We start from the raw sequence: 20190 nt of genomic DNA on the forward strand, positions 1-20190 counted from the left end.
GACCTTGATCATTCCATCATTTAGTTTTTTAGTGGTGGGCCATGGACCCAGTATAGACAGGAGAGAAATGATTGTGATTATAGCTCTTAACTTCAAAAGCATAGCCTCACATCTGGAATACAGATTGTTTTGTTTGAGGTGGGAGAGAGTAAAGGCATTCCCGAGGAAGATAGCGGAGACGTCTGCAAAACGCTCTACAGCCATTTAATGCCTCTCCGGATGCAGGTAATTCAGAAAATTTAGAAGACTGTCAATGCGCCAAAAGGATTTCCTGTCATGCTGTTAGCAAGGCGAATACATCACTGACAGACCAGGCCAACTGATTCATCGCTGTGTCTGCCCACCTGCAGCGCAACTCCAACAATGAGTTGGCTTTGAATTACAACTTTCCAGATCCTTGACCATTGCAGAGAAAATGTGAAATCCACTGAGAAAGTTAAGACAGTGGTGTTTCCTAAGGTATGATGATGACGTTTATCCTGAGCCACTTCCAGAGAAGAGACACCTTTGTGAACATGGAGCTCCTGAAAAGACACTTTTCTTTGGAAGGCGAAATAATCCCGTAGTTATGTTTTTTTTTTTTCTCTATTCTGCCATCTTGTGGTCATATTTTCCATTTTCCACCTAGTTGACAGCATTTCTAACCGTGGGAAAAATACATCTGCTACAGACTTCTACAGGACAGGAGTACAGCACAGTGTTAAACGTGTATATTCAACATCGGATTAATAACGTTAGTATTTGGGTAATGTGGTGCACATATTTATAGAATAAAATGCGCTTGGACATTACACGTGGTGACACAGCCATGGAAATCCTATTGTGCTGAATGATTCATTTACCCCGGTCGCCGTGTTTCCCTTCTTCGCGGTGAGACAGGTTAAGGCTCTCAGCAGTGTCAGCGACCCACGTTCAGTCCATATGTACTTGCCATCTGTCAGCGCCATAATCATACAAAGGTATCCGGAAATACCATTCAGAGATTTACCTGAAACCACGCAGTTACCGCACACAAGGTACATATGTGAACACAATCTGAACCTGTAGAGAATAAAATGTCATTATAGAAACAAATAGATGAAAATTCTTCCATCATCACTGCTTTGAAAACGAGTAATTTTCATCTTATTCGCAAATGGCGAAACACTAATACCAATAAAAACGCACACAACGTTTCGACACTACAGAACTTTACTTGAATTTTATCCAAGTACATTTTCTATATTTTCCGGGTATATTTACAAGAGCTGAAAACCGGGAAGGAAAGGGAAACAAAAAACACGACATACAACTGAGGTCTTAGCTAAAGCATGTACAGATTGCATCGCTAGTAAATATCAATTATGATAAACTGTTAGAGGTGCAGCGTCGTCTGCTTATAAAACCCTTTTATATCACAACGTGAGGTAGGAGAACAGTGTCTCTTTTCATGCAATGCAAAAACAAAATGTTTCATCACATTTTATAGAATTGGCAACATTGTATGCAATGGTCAGATACAGACACTGCGTTTCGTGTTTTAGAATAGTAAATATATATATATATTTTGTTTTTTTTTTTTAAGTTTACAAAGCCATAAAGAGTAATAGATTGTATTCTCTTAAATCTTGTGTGGCAACTAATGACGACAAACAGCCTGAGCCCAAGTAAGCAGATATTCATCCATGTGTCAAACGACAATAGTAAAATATAGCATGTACAAAATAATTCATACGCGAAAGAAGGCTTCGCGTAGGGCGACTTAACGGTTTGTACCAACACCCTTTGATCAAAGTGCGACACGCAGAGTGTCGCAAATGTGACATTTTCAAATGGTTCATAAATTACATTAAAAAAAAAAAACGAGTGCTGGCACCATCCTATTTTTAGTCGGCGTAAAAAGTCTGCTTACAGTGGCAGGCCTGAACTGTACTGAATGCGGTCATTAAACATGTAATTAAATATGTACACAATTCACAGCCATGTATATTCTCATAACACTGCTGTAATGCAAGGGCTTGAGAGGGTTGGAGCGGAAAGTGATCGTAGACCGTCCCATGAATATCAAAAGCGGGGTAATCTTTCCTGTTGCATTTATGCCGTTTACAGACAAACGAATATATAGCGTATCTTGTGTATAAAATGCTATTTACTATTCGACCAGTACATAAAAGTCAGAAATAAGAATGCAAATATCCTAGACTACGTAAAAATAAAAAACAGCACTTAACTAACTGGTACAGAGGTAATTGTCGAGAGGGTATCTAATACTGATTAATCTTAAATGTTGTAAACAAAATGTAGTAATTTTACAGTATTCACATAATAGACATTCCCCTCATAACATAATTTCGTATAATTGCAAATTACTCCACAAAATGGTTCGTTTTGGTAACGTCTCTCTAAGATGTGAGGGAGTCAACGGACTACCAGATTCAGGCGGTCGCTGCACTCGGTCAATGAGATCGCACCACTGGGTGTCGCTGTTTAAGCCAGTGCGGCGCTGCTGTTCACTCCACATGCAGTGTGGGTAATTCCAGCCGACACGGGTGGCGCTAACGCACCGATACACCGATAGAGCATTCCGTGTCTTGCTGTACATTTTAGAAAGACGACTCCTCAGCATAGCTATTTGGAAGAAAAAAAAATAAAGGATTTTTTTTTTTAAACTTCTTGAAACAAGCTCTTGTGTGAACCCCATAAAGTAACATATACAAATACATTAGTTACCGGTACGTGCAAAGCTCGTTTGTTGGTTTTAATATTAAAAAGGAGACGTACTGAATGTCTGCGGGGTAGTGTACAAAATAGGTAAGTCAAATGCCTATCTCACACATTCAGTCTGCAGTATCGTCTACTGAGCCGTCATCTACTTTAATAAAATTTTAAGTAAAAAATGCATCCAAGCAACATTCTTTTGCTAATCCATGCAAAACACCTCCCACACAAACGATTCACCTTTCAGAGGTTTGCAAAACCACAAAACAAACAAAAATGTAATGAATGACTTTATGAAAAGCAAAATATTTAGACTTTGTAGCCCTGTGACGTTTCTGGTCCTATCTATATAACCTTTTCAAAGATAATTTGTAATAACAGTTTAAATATATTAGACTACTGTATATACAAAGTGAATATAAATCTTTTAGTTAATACATTAAATAATTTTAGCATAATTTTAAGAAAAGTTCAAACATAAGAACAACTTCAGAGCACACACTTGCATCATTGTTGAAATGTACTGAAGATTGCAGAAATGATTATCGGCTGCTGTGTTTAGTCTATAAGGAAAAGGCAGGGATCTAGTGTTTGGGAATAAAATTGGAAATAAATTACAATAAGGTATAGTGTGAACAGCAGGATTGAGACTGGGGAGGTGGGAGGGGTTGTAATTTCCTACTAAGCCCCTGGTCTTTGAATGGGGGGGAGGGGGTTCTCTATAATGGAATGGTTTGTTTTTTACGTGCATTTGCAGTGTGTGCTGAGCACGTCTGCTAACTTGTTGCGGCCTGGCTGTCGGCGTCTTTCGATACCCGACACTGCGTCGCCGCACCTTCCCACTGGTCTGTCCGCACCCAGCGCTTACGTGTCGTTCGAAGGAAACCTGCTAACTGCTGGCTGTTTAAGGTGCAGGAGGACAGGGGCTCTGAGCACATGTAAGCCCTGATCATCTACTACAGACAGAGTCTTACAGAGTCTTACAATCGGGTCCTCGGTACTGATAGGTCTGTCTGGCCCAGGCAGTGCCTTCCAGCGAGCGTGTCACCAACTCATTCCCGGTACTACTTGGCACGTCCAACAAAGGCTAGGGCCCCAGTGGACGTCACGCCCAGGCGCCAGTCTGCGGCATCTCAGTGCTCGGCTCCCTAGACACAAATGTGGGCCACTGCGGGCTTCCAGCTGCTTACTGCCCGCAGATCATGTTTCTGCCCCCCCAGCCAGACTGCTCTGGGATCTCATGTCACATATATGCTGCTTTACACCTCATTCTCACAGATCCACTTCTGAGCTGTGGGGGGGGGGGGGAGGTGGTGGTGGGGGGGGCACCTGTTTACCACAAACCAAGTGATGAGGAAACTAGGAAAACTCGCCAAGCAAAATAAACACTCGCATAATCATTCTGATCACAGCAGTTAGCTTGTTGGGGATCACTGACGGTTCATGTAAATCGTTCCCTCCCTAATGTTCAAAAGCCAAAATTACTCTGGAAACACACAAAGGGCTTTGAGGGACTTCAAGCTTAACAAGACAATTCAAATTTCAGGAAAGTGTGAGAAAATTGCACCTGTAAAACAAGGAGACTAGCATCCAACGACAGACCCCAGTTAAGTCTTTGATGAGAATCCCACTATGACCCAGCGGATCCCACCTACTGGTAAAGTAAAAAAAAAAAAAAAAAAAAAACAAGGGAAAGAAAAAGCGTGTTGATATCAGACTGCCTATCTGGACTTTGATCACATTCCTAGGTACTGCATGGACCTGAGGGTGTGCTTCTTCTGGGAGCTGCTGGGACGTCGCAGGACGACCTTCCTCAGGGCGACGCGCTTCCTTTTGTTCAGTCTCGCCATCGCACATTTTCTTCGCCATACCGATTTCCATAATTTTGTACGATTTTATATCAGTTTCTCCAAATAATAATATAAAAAAAACATGTCCATGCTATTGCAGTTCTGCTGCCGCTGGTTTAGAGTCTGTATGTACACGGGGGGGGGGTGGCGGGTAGGGGGCGGGAAGAAGCAAAGGTCGCCAAAGCTGTTGGTGTTCAGCCAGGTGTCACAGAATCAGAGCTAGGAATCCTGGGGGCTGGGGAGAGGCACGTGGGTCCACCGAAAAAGAAACACCCCGCCTACAAGTACTTTGAGAAGTGAACAAAAACACTGACAGCAGGGCTGGGGGGGGGGTGCTTAAATACTGCTGTGGGAGGACAGGCTGAGTAAAAAGGAGTCCCACATTTATGCCAATAACAAGAGGAAGGAACCGGGAGGCAGAAGGAAGAGTGAAGCGATTGGCGTTTCTGTTCCTCCTCCTCGTCGTCTAGCTCTGCCTGGGGGTTACCTCCTTGGCGGGGGGGTCTGCCGGCTTCAGGGGGGCGGCGGACTCGGCCATCTGCTGCCGGAGCTGGGCGATGACGCACTCGAGTGCCTCCCGCGCCTCCCTCTCCCGCTGCAGCGCCTCCTGCAGCTCCTGGCGGTCCTCCTCCGCCCGCTCCAGCCTCTGCTGCAGCTCCAGCAGCTGCGGGGGGGCAGAGTGGGGGGGGGGGGGGGGTGTGGGGGGGGGCGCGGTTAGTGCCAGCAAGTCAAAAACACACTGAGCAGGAGGAATTCAAGCTTGGGAAGGGGCTTCCCTGTAACACTGCTGCGTTTCTATATAAACTTTTGCTACATGATATTGACTCTTCTCTATAACATATATTTGTGGTAAAATAAATTATTATAATGACCTCATGGCACAACAATAAGACTGATGGGGTTTAAACCTGTGGTGGATTTCTCATTATTATATTATATTATAATTTGCTACATTTACAGTCTTCCTACTTTTTAACCAATGGACAAATTTCACTGCTGTGCCACAAGGGGGTGCTGCTGTCCAGCTTGAGTCGTTCTCCGCTCTGTTTTACAGACTCAGAACGGCACCATTTCATAGCCTGTTTGAATCTTCTTTCTAGATTCTAGGACCAAGAAATTCATCACACTATACATGAAACCTTATGCTTGGGACACTGTGCTAAGGGTTGCATACGACACTGGCAGCAGTTATTATTATCATCTTTTTAAAATAATAGTACAACCATTGAGCGGTCGGCCTGCTCCGCGCGGCGCGGCGCCCCCTGGCTGCGGTAATCATACCTGTGCTGCGTAGCGGGCCTCCTGCTGGCCCTGTGTGCTGAGCTCACAAGCGCAGGGTTGCTGCCTCAGCCTCTCCAGCCGCTGCTCCAGCTGCCGCTGCTCCTGCCGCGCCTCACCCATGCGGCGGGCGTGCTCGCTGTGCGCAGCCTCCAGCTCGCTCTGCAGCTCGCAGCGCTCGGCGGACAGCTCCCGCAGCCGGGCCACCTCGCCCCCGCGCAGCGCCTCCAGCTCCTGTGATGCAGGGGAGGGAGCAGAAGCCCGTCAGGCACGCGTGGATGCTCCCGGCTTATTAGCAAGACCCGCTCGTTAGCGCCAACCGCCTTGAACGATCAATCACGAGGCCTGAAGCTGTACGTGCGGCACGCAGACGGGGCCGAGAGCTCCAGCTCCTGGCTGACCAGGCGTCAGGACGCCTGCATGTCGAACGTGGTGCACTCTGCGGTTACACCCCGTTTTCACGCACCAGTGTCTAAATTTTACACAGAGTGGTGTGATGAAAATAAAGGATTTCTGTGGGTGAAAAACTCCCTGCTAATGAGAGAGGTCAGACGAGAGCGGCCGGGCTCATTATAACTGACAGGAAAGTCACAAGAGGAGAAATAAAAGCTCAGAGCAACAGTGCTGTGCAGGGAAGATTCTCTAAACACACAACTCATGAACGGTTGAAGCGGTTCTAGAGACACAAAAAGGGGCCCAACCCGGCACTAATAAGATACTAGGTCCTAGCCGGGACTAATAAAACGACTACTGAATACAGGACAGATGCATGCAGCGCCCCCTTGTGGATGGGCCCTTTGTTTCCAGTGCCAATAGAGTAACACCCTAAATACTATTAAAACCAACGGCTTATGCTGGCACAAAATAAATTTAAGGTATAAATAAGCTTCAGCAAGAGAGCTGAATGTCTGTCCTGCTCCCTGCCCCCCACCCCCAACCCTGTCTGATACCCAGCGTCACTCACCAGCTCCAGTTGCCTCTGCTTCTGGAGGGTGGAGTTGAGCTTCTCCTGCTGCCGAGTATACATCTGTATGATCTCCACCACGATCCTGTCCTTGTCGTCCTTGTCGTCCTCCGCGCCGCCATCCTTGCCCGGCGCGGGCGTTTCCGGGGCGACCGGCTGGGGTCCGTTCCTGCCCTCGTGCTCAGTGGTGCCATGAGACTTCCGTGCCTCGCCGGAGCCGGGGGCCGCAGCTTCTGCGGTCACGTCAGAGGACGGCAGGTCAGGCGAGAGCACAGACAGGTACAGACACACACACGCCGCAGAGCCGGTCTGTGACTAACCCCGAGAGCCCTGTGGGTGTCCTCAGGTTCTCACACCGTGGCGCAGACTTTGCATTGGAAAGCACAGACAAGCGAGTGCGAACAAGACCAGACGCGTTCAGCCAACGGCACCAAGACTGGAAGGACGTCTTCAAAGCTCTACTTATGTCACCACCACATAATTACCAACAATATTTCAGCAACCTGTGGTTGTTTTTAATAACTTTGTGGGGGGAGTCATTGTTATTTATGCCAATAAAACCATATTCAAAGACACTGTTTATTTTTTTAGGTATTATGCTCTATCATTATGTTCAGTAACATATACTTTATATAACTATTTATACAAGGTACAAATTCATACCTTATGTCAATAAACCAATAAAATGCACTTGTTTCGCAATCAAAATTTACAATAATTGGCACTGACTTAACATTAAAGGCATTTTCGGATTCCTGTCCAGCCCTATCCCAGTCATAGTGTCACAGTGCACCCAGTGATTATTGCACAGAGATTATCCGACATGAATTAACAGACTAAACGGTAAAAATTACACCCAACGCAGACACGCAGACACACAAACCTTCATGCAAATCGCCCCCTCCGGCTGCCGAACACACCAAAATGCACCAGACACGCAGACCAACTGTCACTCGACAACCAAAAATGCAATATATGGGGGGGGGGGGGGGGGTAAAAAAACCTAGCTGAGATGTGATTTTTTTTTTTAGCCACGAGAGTGGGATTTCACAGCAGGTCTGCTTTCCCAGCATGCCGTGCGTGGAGAGAGCACTAGAGACCAGAGGCTGGCACCTCCCCGCCCACTGACTCAGAGCTGTCTGCCTCCGTCACACGTACGTGGGCCGACTCACGGGCAACGGCGCACGCCTGTGTGTGCGTGTGTGCGGGGGAGGGGCGGGGGGAAAGACGGAGTGGGCGGACAGGAGGAAGAGATACGGAGAGCGAGAGAGAGGAAGGCAGACAGAATGACGGGAAGAGGGAAGAGATACGGAGATATGTGGGGGGCGGGGAGGGAATGGGAGATAGATAGAGAGAAAGAGAGTGAGTAGGAGGAAAAGAGAAAGAAGCGGAGCAAAAGGAAAGCAGGAAAGAGGAGGCGTCTGTGGAGCAGAGTCAGCAGGGGGTGAAAGGGCAGCCATGGGGAGAGCGGCAACCCCCCCCCCCCCACACACACTCCACAAATCCCACGCCGGCCCCCGTCAAGCGCCTCACTGCACAGACATGGTACATTCCACTCCCCCTCCCCTCTCTCTCGCTCGCTCAGGCACACAGAGCTCCCCCGCTCTTTAAACTTGGATCTCCATTAATCATTAGCAGCAGCGAGCGAGGGGGTGGGGGGCTTCGGACTGGAGGGGGGATGGGGCAGGGGGCTGGGCAGCCATGCGCTCGTACTGACCTGCGCTGGGTGGGGGCCGCGCCTCTCCGTAGTGGTGTTTGAGCAGGGCCCCTACCCCGTCGGCGCCAAGCTCCCCCTCCTTCCTCAGGGGGTGGGGGTGGGCGAGGGACACGTTGGGGGCCACCACTTTATCATAGGTGTACAGGTAGTAACTGCGGCACACAGACGGGGGGAGGACAGAGAGACACGGCTGTGAATAACGCAGACAGAGACTCAGACGGCCTTTAAGTAAGAGAATAAAGCACAACTCTTTAACTCAATAAGCTGAGCATTAATAATTAATGACTCATAGCTGAGGCCTATTATTGCCATTATTACAGGCTCAGCAGACGGCAGGGCCACGGGCAGCTCCCCCCACACGCATGCATACGAGCTGTTTCATCATTAGCATGACGGTTAACGACCGTCAGTGCCGTCCAAACCCGGCCAATAAAAGGCGGGCGTGTCCGTCTGCCGTTTAGTCTGCGCCACGTTTATTAAAACAGGGAGCGCGGTCAGTCTGGCTGTCAGGATTGAAGCTTCGAGTAAATATGTATGTCAGTCAGGGTAAAGGGGGCCTCCAGGTGCATTCTGGGACATGGAGTACCTGGGCTGAACGATGGGCGTGTGACAAGGCTCCTCCTTGATGCTGGGGTACAAGTGGTTGAACACCAGGGCGGGCTGGGGTTTAATCTGCAACAGACACCATCACCAGTTAGATGACAGGAAATCTAAGAACAGCCTGTTTTTGTTACTCTCAGACAGGGGTACAGAAGGTGAGCTGGTTCAGAACCCGTCTGGGTTTACCAGTGACTGTGTAAAAGGGTACATAAATGTTCAGATTTATGGGCATTCTCAGGCAGGTATCTGTGATCACTGCGACACAATCAAACCACAGAGAGAAGCCCGGATCATGAGCTCTGTAAACACGTCAGGGTACATTCTGATGTGTGGGGTGGGGCGGAGGGGGCAGCAGGGTGAGGGATGGGCCATGTGCTGGAAGAACTAAGCAAGAGGTCACCCCGGACGCAAGTCAACGGCCCCTGTTTGCAAGCCCAGATGTCCCCGTTGGGGGCGGAGCGAGAGGGCCGTTACCTTCCCGGCCGGGTCGGCGTGTGGCAGCTTGCTGCTGGGGGGGCAGAGGTCAGAGGTCGCTCTCCTCACCTGACCGTCCTCCTCTGGGGCCTTCTGGAAAAGAGCAGGAAACAATGGCTGCAGGGGGGACTGCCTCTTCAAGCCAGACAACAACCCCCCCCCCCCAACCAACGACCCCTGGCTCATTTACATCTGTCAACACAAAGAGGGGCCCTTCCCATGTTAATGTGGGCAGGGGGGGAATAGTTGGGAAACTGGCTGCGGGGCAGGGGTGTTTCAGCACCAGTGGGTCGGCTGATGGGGGCGATTCTGCACCAGTCTCTGGCCATCGCCCCCATCAGAAGGGGCATGTGGGTAAAACCTGCCGGACCGTGACTTATACACGCAGCCCGATTGCCTTCCTGGGGATTTATACAGCATGCAGGAACACACGCACGCACGCACGCACGCACACACACACACACAGCTGCCCCTGCCCCCAAACATGCTCCAGGCCCCATCCCTCCTCCTCGGAGGCTGAAAGAGGGCCGGCTTTTTTTTTTTCTTTCCTGGGGAACAAAGCCACCATTGTGAGCCACCGCCACTCATCAGACAGGTAGCGCAGGCGCCGGGTTGCGGCATTTAGGTACGGACCGGCTGCGGGAGGGCCAGAGCCCGCGGCAGCGCTGGCTACAGTGGCTTAAAGCTCCTCACTTCAAAATATAAACCCAGACAGCGCTGCTCCTGAAATACACCATCGGCTAGCGGGCTGGGACTTCCTGTCGCGTAAGAAACCGGCACTAACCCACCCAAACATTGCCCTTCAGTCCTCGTGTAACCACTGTAATTTAATACCAAAAGGCAGTCTGATAGTCTACATAACCTTGGCATCTGCATTAATTATTTTGCAGAGGTGACAAAAGAATGCAGTGAATCTCAGATCTACTGCGCGTGTGGGGGAGGATGGGGGCGGTGCTCTACGGCTTGGGGGGGGAGGGGGGGGAGGCTGTACTCTGCGGTGGCGGAGTCGCAGCACGGAAACAGCCCGCAATGCCAAGAACAGGAATGCCAAAGCAACCTTGTAATAGGACATAAATTCCCAGCTCAGGCTCCCAGTGAGAATGCATCAGGGCTGCGCCATCCCAGCCTGTCCAGTAGGGGGTCGTGCAAGGGGTGGGAACATTAGCCTGGCACAGAGTCTCCAAAGGGCTCTATGCCCTTGCAATGCAGTGTGACACACCGAGGCGGGGGGGATTCTGGTGGGGGGGGGCTGGGGTGAAGATGCAACGGCTCGTTTCCTGAAGTGACAGCAGATCCAAGCAGCACTAATAGGGCGATTTTAGTGACGACTGAATGGCAGCTGTTCAACTGTCATTTTGGACCCCCCCCCCCCCGATCTCTCTACTAGCTTACACCGTCACCCCCACGCCCCCCAGAGCCCGCCAACAGGAAATACTCGGACGGCGCGTACCACTCGCTGCCATGACGACGCAGACAGGACCGGCACTGCACGCTTTCACGGCGCCGGCCAGCGTTTGCGTGTTACCCAGCACTGAGCCTGGCTTCCAGCTCAGACGCGGCACGGCACGGCGCGGCACGGCGCGGCACGGCGCACTCTCACAGGCACGCATGCTCCTGCCAGTCTGGATCCGCATTTCTGAAACGCCCATCCTCGGCGACCGCCAAAAGCTTCCCCTGCCGCTCGTAATCCCGCCGCAGTCTGCCGCAGCTCCCCGTTTCATACGCCCCCACCCCCCCCACGCCACCTCAGAGGCACGCTCCCCGTCTCCCAGGCAAGCTGCCCTCCCCCTCTCTCCTCCTCTCCTCCCCTACGCTACAGGGGTCACACCTGCCGAGTCTGCCTCCCTCCCACGGACAGATTATTCGGTTGCTCACCGCGCGCAGTCCACACACAGCCGGGGGGCGCCCTTCCACAGAAACACCCACGCGCTGAACTTCGGCGCTCTAACAGATGAGGACAGATCGATTTCCGTATCGATGTGTGCGGTGGTTGACAGTCAATGGAGCACCGTGACAGGGCCCCCAGTGGGTGGTACCACAACCCACTACTCCAGTGTTGTGCCTGGAGGCTCGAGACGGACGCGGAACTGGGGTGGGGGGTCATGGGGAAAATGAAACTGACGAGGGCCTGACCCAGCCTTCCTGGTGGGCAGATGCTTCCTCCACTCTCACAGATTAAACCCACCCCCCGACCCAATGGAAGCTCCGCTTGTCTTCCGTCAGCCAAACTGAGATTAAGGCGCTTCACTTTCACCGGCTCTCCTGTGGTTTACGCGGGAGGGATCCGAGTGTCGTCACGCCGATCCGTCCGTCATGCCCACCCCCAGCACCCCCCCAGATCCCACAGACCCATCTGAGAACACGTTTCTGCCGCATCCACTCTATTGAGTGCAAAAGGTATCTGGGCCAGTGCTGGGGTGGTAGGCGGGAGGTCCGCAGAAGAAAAAAAATATATATAAAAATCGGGAGAGACTAAAAAGAACAGAAGACGTCCTTCCCCTGCTTCCGTGACTGCCCCGAGGAGAGTTCCCTGTCTGCGTCTGGAATGTCACCCCACCCCCGCCAATCAACTGTGGGGTTTCTGTGCAAGGGAGGGAGGGCTTAAAAAACCCCACCGTGCCCCCGATTCATACGGGTCGGCATTCAGGCTGCACAGCACACCGAAGGGCCCCAGAGACACGGAGCTCAACACACAGCGCTGTAGCTGAGTGAGCAAACACCCCCCCCCCCTTTCTGCCAAGTGGTCACGCCCAGTCTGTCCTGTCCCACATCCTACCCCTCGGCGGACTTCCTGCAGCTGAGCCCAGGGAGCGTGCAGACTATTGGCTTGATTTTGCCAGGACTGTGAAGGGCAGTCGGCCATACTGCCTCCCATGCGGCTACAGCAGCGGGCCTGCCTTTGCACAAACAACCACCTCCATCCCCTCACTAGTATCACACGCAGACTTTGTGGTTAAGGACTGGGCTAAGGTGGAGAGGGGGGGTGCGATATTTTCACTTCTTCCTCTCTCGGACTGACACAGAAAAAAAAAAAACAGACGGGGAAGCACACAGCCGCACACATCTGCTCTTGACCATATTTGGTCACAGGCCTTCCGTCTAGACGCCTATCGCTAGTGTCTCAGGGAAGCAGACGGCTGTCTGAGTGCCTGACAGCCAACCCCCCCCCGCCCCCAGCCCCAGACCACAGTGTGGCGCTCCTGATCTCTCTGCAACGAGCTGGACTGGACCAAAGTCTCGGTGAAGTCTCAAAGTCTCTGCACATTTCACAAACATGTGTTTTGGGGGGACTTTATGCCTGTCTGTTCAGCATGACGTTTCAGATAAGAGGCCCCTTTTTGCAAAAGCAAAGACCTCAGTCCATCAGACTCTTGTGCTTCTTCCTCCTACGCAGTGTCAGAGAAGCTTGGATGAAAATGACCACAGGGTACAAGCAGCCACGTCCACCACATTCACAGGCTCCCTCCTGTTCCGGCTACCAACTTCACTGGCTGTGTGATCTTCACGCCTGCAAGCACCACGACCATTGAGAATTAGACTGTAACTACCAATGCATGAGGGCATGTTGGGATCCACACAAAGGGGACCACGACCCGAAAATGGCACTGGTTCAATTTCCATCTCACCCCAAGTGCTCTGAACTCAGACACTTATCGCCAGTGGATGGGGGTGCAGTCTTGCAAGTGCAGACAATTTATGGCCCCTGCCCCTCACCCACACCAGCAGAGTCTCACCTGAGCACCAACCATAGACTAATTAGCATTGACGTTCCTTGACAGACCACAGTTGTTTCCTCATGATCCATCTTAGAACTACACTGCAGGAAAAGTGGGTAGGGCAAAAGGACAGAGATGGCAACTAAGCGTGGCTGAGGCATACAAGGCACCCGGTAGACTCAGCCTTGTTTGCGAGAGGTTTGTGTGGACTGCTTGCGAGAGGACAGCTGCCCCAGGCTGAACCCCCGTCTCAACCAGACTTTGTCCCTGGGGAAGCCAACGAACACAGCTGCTCCTGTGTGTGTGTTTGTCCCTCTAAGTGCAACCCAGGTCTTTGCTCTGACAGAAAGAAAGCACTACCCCTCCCCCACCAAATGACACAAACACAATAACTAATCAGCATGGACGGGCCCCTCCAGTTCAGCAAATCCACTGCCCCAAACCCCTACGAGCCAACCGAATCACAAAACACTCCTGCACCAGCTCGGATTTCTAAACCAATCAGGTTATCCCCTACCTAGCCAGTCTCCTTTGCCAATTTTTTTTTGGCTAACAAGAGCAAGCGATGCTAAATGAAGGACGCACAGAAGGTTGAGGCGGTCTCCGAGCCGGCCCATTGGCATGGAGATGAAGGAGCGCAGGGGGGAGAGGGGTCGCCAATGTGCGGGTCACATGACCCCGGCCGGCGGCTTCCGGCACCGGAGGGAGAAGCGCCTCAGTGTACATGGCATCCCAGACGGCTGGGGCTTCTCAGACGTCAGCATGGCTGACGGGAGGCCCCGGATAGGGAGATTTCCAGGAGGCTTTGGCCTGTGTGCCGACAGGGCGGGTGGGGGATGTGGGGCTGGGGGGTAACTGGAGCAGAACTGGCGCAGTCAAGGCAGAGGGAGGCAAGGGGGAGTCGGCAAGGAGGTCGGATAGAGGTCTCTGTGGGGCCCGCAGCTGTCGGTCCTCCACACTGCAGCCAGGGTCCCTGCGGATAGGATGGGGGGGTGGGGGGGCGCTGTTTAGCCAGGCCTCTCCTACTCTAAGGCTAACCGATCACTGGCCTCAAAAGGGGGGTGGGTGGCAGAGGAGGGAGGTCACTGCTCTGCTGGGAGGGAGATAAAGCCAGACATCTAAAGAGCACTCCCCCCCCCACATCACCCTCCCCATTCCTTTTCCTCATGAGTGCAGAATGAAATGGCGTTCCTCGGCACGAGGGGCACCATGACTCATGCTAATGGGGAGGGGCAGTTATTAAGCAACATTCCCCTTTTTTCCCCCCCCTTACTGGACTTTTCATTGCACACTCATGGGCGCTTCTGAAAAATGGCAGCAGCAAAGGCGGCGCAAATACAGCTGGTGTTCTGCACCCCTCTGCCCGCCGGCCTCTGCCCGCCGGCCTCTGCCCTCACCAGTTGGGCCGCCAGGGTAAGTCAGTCATGAAATTTGTTTCCCTTTTATGACGCCTCTGAAGGACCGTGCTAACGGCCCATGAACAAGGGTGCCGGGGGGGAGGGGGAGTGCTGCACAGAGGCACAAAGGCTATGTTAGAAGCCCCCCCGCCCCCTCTGAACTGGGCCAGACAGCAATCCAGAGGGGCCTTTCTTTGTGGTCAGCATGGCCTGCAGCCTGTGCTTTCTGGGGGCTCCCATGGGGGTGCTTGTGTGCAGAAGTTAACAAAACTTCTCAAAGGAGCACCTGTCCTGGATGTGACGGCTCACGAGTGTAGCTGTGGACAGACACATGGCCTCTCTGCTGAACCTCAGCACCAGGGACCGATTCAATGCCGCTGGCCTCCCCAAAAACAGCAGGAGGACCCGAAATGACAACAGGCACAATGGGAGACTCGCTTTTCACACCCCCTGGTCACTGGTTTCTCTCTAGCCTTTCAACCGAAACCAAAATGTCTTACCCTTTGAAACATCAGCTGGCGCCAAATGTTGCTTTGGTGTGTTTATGTACGAGTAACCATATAAAAAGTAAATGTTTGCACACTTTTAAAAACTGTGAGTGGGGAGGAAAGGCAGAAAAAAAGTTGTCGGTATGGATTCAGTCAACTGTGCCTGAAAAACAACCATTTTAAGACTTTTTACCTTCTCTGGAAATATTTGGGCAAAATCGTGTTGTTAATATGGAAAGGAAAGAAGTAATTCAAAAGCTGACAGCAGGGCTGAGAAGGAGTGCAAGACACTGCCAGACAGAGACGTGTCTCAGGGTCTGGAGCTAGCAGCTCTTTATGCAGCGCGAGAGTAACTGGTTCGCAGGTTGCCATGGTTTGCGCGTGGGAGCCGTGTGTACATACGTGTGTGTGCGCGCGCTCTGGAAGCCTGGTCTGACATGAAAGGCAGTGACGGGGGTGTCCAAACACGAGCGCCTTGCCTTAGACTAAGGTACAGTTACTGAGAGCTCTGGCCCTAGGAGGAGGGGCTGAAATGGGGGTTTGACTGCTAGACGAGGATTCAGACGAGACGCCAGACAGCATTTCCGGCACATATTTACAGTTTCAGTGTGGTGAAGCTGGGGGGAGGGGGGGGGGGGGTCGAGGAGCTCTCCACACCTGCACCATGCACGTCTACATTTTCCAAGACGTCCTTGAGATGCAGAGATTCTCTCAAGTCTCACTGAAACCGACTCTCTTTAGGGCGCAAACAGCAGCTCACCTGGCAACACTTACACCTGCAACCTTCCCCTCACACGTCGTGCGTCTCAGACAAGCCGACATTTCTGATCTGGGGAGACTGATAGACGAGGGAAAACACTTTGGTGTCGGGGCTATTTTTAAGAGTACTAGCGAGGGGGATGGGGTGGGAATGGGGCTGGGGGGGCTGTGAAGACACCGCAGTCATGAGATGAGGCAGAAACCCGATCCGGAGGCATTTTATATCCCAGTCTCACACAGACTCTCACCGCTGACAAACATGAAGCAGGAATCAGGGCACATTCCCCCGAACGTCCCAGACTTCACACGCCCGCTCTGAGGCCACGAATCCTTCTGGAACCTCAGTATAAAAAGCCAAGACATCGCCTTTCCCAACACATCACATCATCCTTAGCATTTCTGCATCCTTTGTTTGACAGATGTCCACGTTTATCTGAGAAACGGCAGACTCTGGCCCGACATGGACTTTTTTCCACAATCTGGACCCCACGAGGTTTTGTACCAGGGAACAAAGTTTGTTCATTCCCCACTGGTCTTTGGCCTTTTGGACCAGCTGGACGGTCTTCCAGACAAAACAACGTGCAGAGCACCTGGCGAGCCCCTGACTGGCTTCTTTCCGTGTCTGGGTCAGTTGGAGTTTAACAAAACAAACAGGGGCGATAAAGCTGAGAGGAGCCTCACAGCAGGGCCTACACCCCCCCCCCCCCCCATCCAGCCAGGCCATGAAAAACAACCCCCCCATCACAGCAGAAGTCCTGACACACCCAGACCAGAGCGGCTGGTCTAGGATGCAAGTTTAAAAAGCCACGTCACACATAAAACCGTCCGGATGTCCATCCCTGGCTATATGCTGAGGTGCAGACCCTCACTATCCTACAGAGATGGGAATGTCGAATCTTACCTTGTCCAGCACCGTCTTCAGCGGGTAGTGGAACCTCTGTTTTATCTCATCCAGCAGCTGCTTCAGGGAGGCCTCCTCCACGGTGCCCAGGTACTTGCGGGCCAGCTGCAGGTAGTATGGCCACTTTGCAGAGTCAAATCCCCAGTGGCAGGTCCTCTTGTCAGGCGACTTGTGTGAGTGCAGCACAAACTTCTCTGGGGAGAACATCAGCTGGCACTCTATACACTGGATGCATGGCGCCTCAGGCTGGGTGTAGAACTGGGGCACGAACAGGCCCTGGCCCTTGCCCAAGCACTGGTGCTCCACCTGGAAGCTGGTCCCGCCCTCTTTCAGGAGGCCCTGAGCGGGTTCTGACGCGAGGGTGCGGCCGGGACGCAGAAGGGCGTTGCAGAGGCGCTGGGCATCAGTCAGGGTTATGAGGCCACAGGACGGTGCGTTGAATGGCAGAATCCCCAGCACCTTTAGCACGTGCAGCTGCTCGGCGTTGCAGCGGGAGCAGTAGACATAGAGCTCGTCGCAAACCGCATTGATCTGCTGCAGCGAAAAGTCGCGCAGTACCGAGTTGAGCACTTGGGGGAGGCAAAGGCGCTTTTCTCCCCCCACCACGAAACAGGAGATGGATTCGCCCTCCAGCAGCGAGTGTGTAAGCTCCGTGGAGCTGTCGCATGGCACCAGCAACGGGCCACCCCCCAGCACGGGCGGCGAGGTCAGCGATGAGAGCGACCCTGGGGAGCCGGCGTGCTCCTGAGTGCCACGGGCAGAGAAGGCAGCGGGCCCACCCAGCGAGCTCTGACTGCTGAGCGTGAACTGGGCCAGCGTGTGCTTGAGTCCCGGGCTCAGGTCCAGAGCCTTGGCTCCACTAGCCACAAGCAACTGCCGTCTCCCTCCCCCATCGCCTGCCACGTCCGAGTCACCGTGGCACTCCTCTATGTGCTCCCGCTTGACCTTGGGTGTCCTGGGTGTTGATTCCAGGCTTCTCCTCTTCAGATTAATCTCCGCCATCACTCTCTTCTTAATTGGTGCATCCTCCAGCCTGTCCCTGTACAACCTTTTCATGCTGCCCTTGAATGAGGTCAAGTCTTTGAAAGCGGTTTTCAGACTGGTCTGAGTGCTCGCCATCGCTGTATCTCTAGCCCCGTGCAGCTTCAGTATTTAACTCCCGCTGAGAGCCTTCCAAGCTCCGTTTTCCCACAACTCCCTTTAAAAGTCACACGTCTTCAGACATCCGGATGCGTGCATGACTGCGACGGATGGGGTGTGGCCTATTGACAGCGTGATTCCTGGGGAGGGCAAACAGATTGAGAAGACAAGATGTGAGAATGTCACAAACGTGACAACTCTCATTCTGGGCTTAGGTTTCAAAGCCTCACTTACTCATACCATCACTATGAACAGCATCATCCACAAGTATAATAGGTATGTGGTATCTTTTAGATAAGACGAGCAACCATACACCACAGTTGGTAAATTTTAATACTTTATATTTTAAAAATGGGAGGTGGTCTAGATAAATCCCCGATGGTGAAAGGCGGAGTTCAACGGTTTCTCTCAAAACACTCTGGTCCTTCTTGAACCAAGCAAAACAAGCTGTACATAAATTACTTAATAACGCTCTATCAACAATACAGCTAAAAGGCAATCCATCAACAAAAAACTATAATTAAATTAAGTAACTTTTTTTTTAATCAATTTAATAACAAATAAGTAACAGTGTGCGGTGACACATAACATGCCCCTTTGATCACATGAGTGCAAGAAGTGAATCAACCATGTTTTATTAATGGGTGGGTGGCAGTATAACAGAACAGGTTGCACCCACAAGGTAGTCTAGCGTTGACTTTTCAGACAAAAATTTAATCAGAGGAGTATATGTGGAAAGCAATTTCAACCAGACAGTAAACACATTGATAACGTACTGTCATTTGCACGACACCAGAAACGAAGACGGCACAATATAGTTCATGTACTACAGATATATCATACACACACACTATATTATATATACATACTATATATATGGAGATTATATATATATATATATATATATACACACACACACACACACACACACATCTCCAGTCTCTATGAGAATCCGTGGGTCAAAATGACACGAAATAAACGCCGATCGCAAACAAAAAAAGAAGCGGTTGGGGGAAGTGGGGTAATGAACAAGGTCACACACAGTTCATGTGGTCAGGGAGCTTTCACAATGTGAGCTGCGGCACGGTTCGGCTGGGACCATCTACCGGCATCGACCTCCCTCGGTCTGTCGCCAGATTACCCCCCCTCCTCCTCCTCCTCCTCATTTTCTGAATAGACCGCAATTCAAGGTTAAAAAATAAAATACGGTTCGCCTAGTAGGCGAGCCAAACGCCACCCTTATGAGTGCTGAATTCACCTTAACGGGTGCTGGAATAAGGCGCCGGCGCGGTATCATGGGGGCTCCCCGGCTCGACGCGGACACGGTCCCCCAGCAGAGGGCCGACGCAGAGAGGCGTTTCTTTTTCGGGCTGCGTGCTCTTTTTCGCTTTCTTTTTTTATGTCGCCCTGTGCCGCGTTGGTCGGGCGACACCGATTTTCACGCCAGTTTTAGCCGCGTCTGTCCATTTCGCCCGTGTCAACCGCCCCACGCCACCTCCCCACCCCGTACTCAGAGAAACCAAGGGCATCGCGCACGCCTCCCCGTCCCCCGGCGCCCCCTCGGCCGAGGCTCTGCCGTCGCACGTTCTCCGCTGAGGCGAAGCGCCCCGGCTAGGCTAAGCCAGACCTACACGGGGACCTCCCGCCCGCCTGTCGCTCAGCCGAGCAGACGTCAGGGAGCCCCGCCGGTGTTCCCCTACGCCAGGCTCACCCGTTTTTTTTATTATCGGAAAGCCTGCGAGCCGTGCGGCTAGACACAGCTCACCGCCGCGGCGCCCGGAGCGCCCTTTAAACACGCTAGCTAACAGTAGCCAGCTGGCTAACTGGCGAGCGACCGGCACCGCGGCTGGTACCAAGGTAAACGTGCTGCCAAGAAGCCCCGTCGCCCGATATTAAAAATGTAAAAGAAAAGGGGGGAAAAAACACTTCAGTAATCGACGGCAGATTATCGGCCATAACTGTAAAACCAATATTCCATAATGCGTTTCAACCATTTTAATATCAAAAAAGGACAGACTTGCCTTCTCGGACACTGCTCCCATTCCGCTCCCCGCACGTCCCCTTCGCTCTCTGCCCGACAGTCAACAAAACGCAGCCAGAGACACCGCCGCCGTCTCGCGACGTCACGCCCCAGCCTGATTGGCTACGTCAGCCGCACTCGGATCGGGCATGTCACGGAAACTGCGGGGGTGTCCGTCCGTCTCGCAGT

The 20190-nt window shown here is 52.0% G+C and overlaps 1 protein-coding gene across 1 annotated transcript; it reads right to left on the reverse strand.

Annotated features, from left to right (window-relative positions):
• Nucleotides 1–1173: 1173 nt before the first annotated feature.
• skila (SKI-like proto-oncogene a) lies at nucleotides 1174–20190 on the reverse strand. Its single transcript, XM_023824447.2, has 8 exons — nucleotides 20003–20190; nucleotides 16842–18121; nucleotides 9581–9673; nucleotides 9093–9178; nucleotides 8507–8658; nucleotides 6790–7022; nucleotides 5829–6059; nucleotides 1174–5211 (listed from the first exon to the last, which is right to left on the reverse strand). Exons 2-8 carry the CDS (start codon nucleotides 17958–17960, stop codon nucleotides 5014–5016), a joined length of 2112 nt encoding a protein of 703 aa, XP_023680215.1. The 5' UTR covers nucleotides 17961–18121; nucleotides 20003–20190; the 3' UTR covers nucleotides 1174–5013.

Source organism: Paramormyrops kingsleyae, chromosome 21 (genome assembly GCF_048594095.1).
Source record: "Paramormyrops kingsleyae isolate MSU_618 chromosome 21, PKINGS_0.4, whole genome shotgun sequence".
Lineage (NCBI taxonomy): Eukaryota > Metazoa > Chordata > Actinopteri > Osteoglossiformes > Mormyridae > Paramormyrops > Paramormyrops kingsleyae.

Bases quoted from the DNA above. Each gene is read 5' to 3' on its own strand.
- skila (XM_023824447.2), bottom strand. From the start codon at position 17,960: ATGGCGAGCACTCAGACCAGTCTGAAAACCGCTTTCAAAGACTTGACC. The intron at 7,023-8,506 runs GTCAGTACGAGC...ACGTGACCGCAG, and splicing joins GCGGCCCCCACCCAGCGCAG to AAGCTGCGGCCCCCGGCTCC. The intron at 6,060-6,789 runs GTGAGTGACGCT...CCTGCATCACAG, and splicing joins AGCAGAGGCAACTGGAGCTG to GAGCTGGAGGCGCTGCGCGG.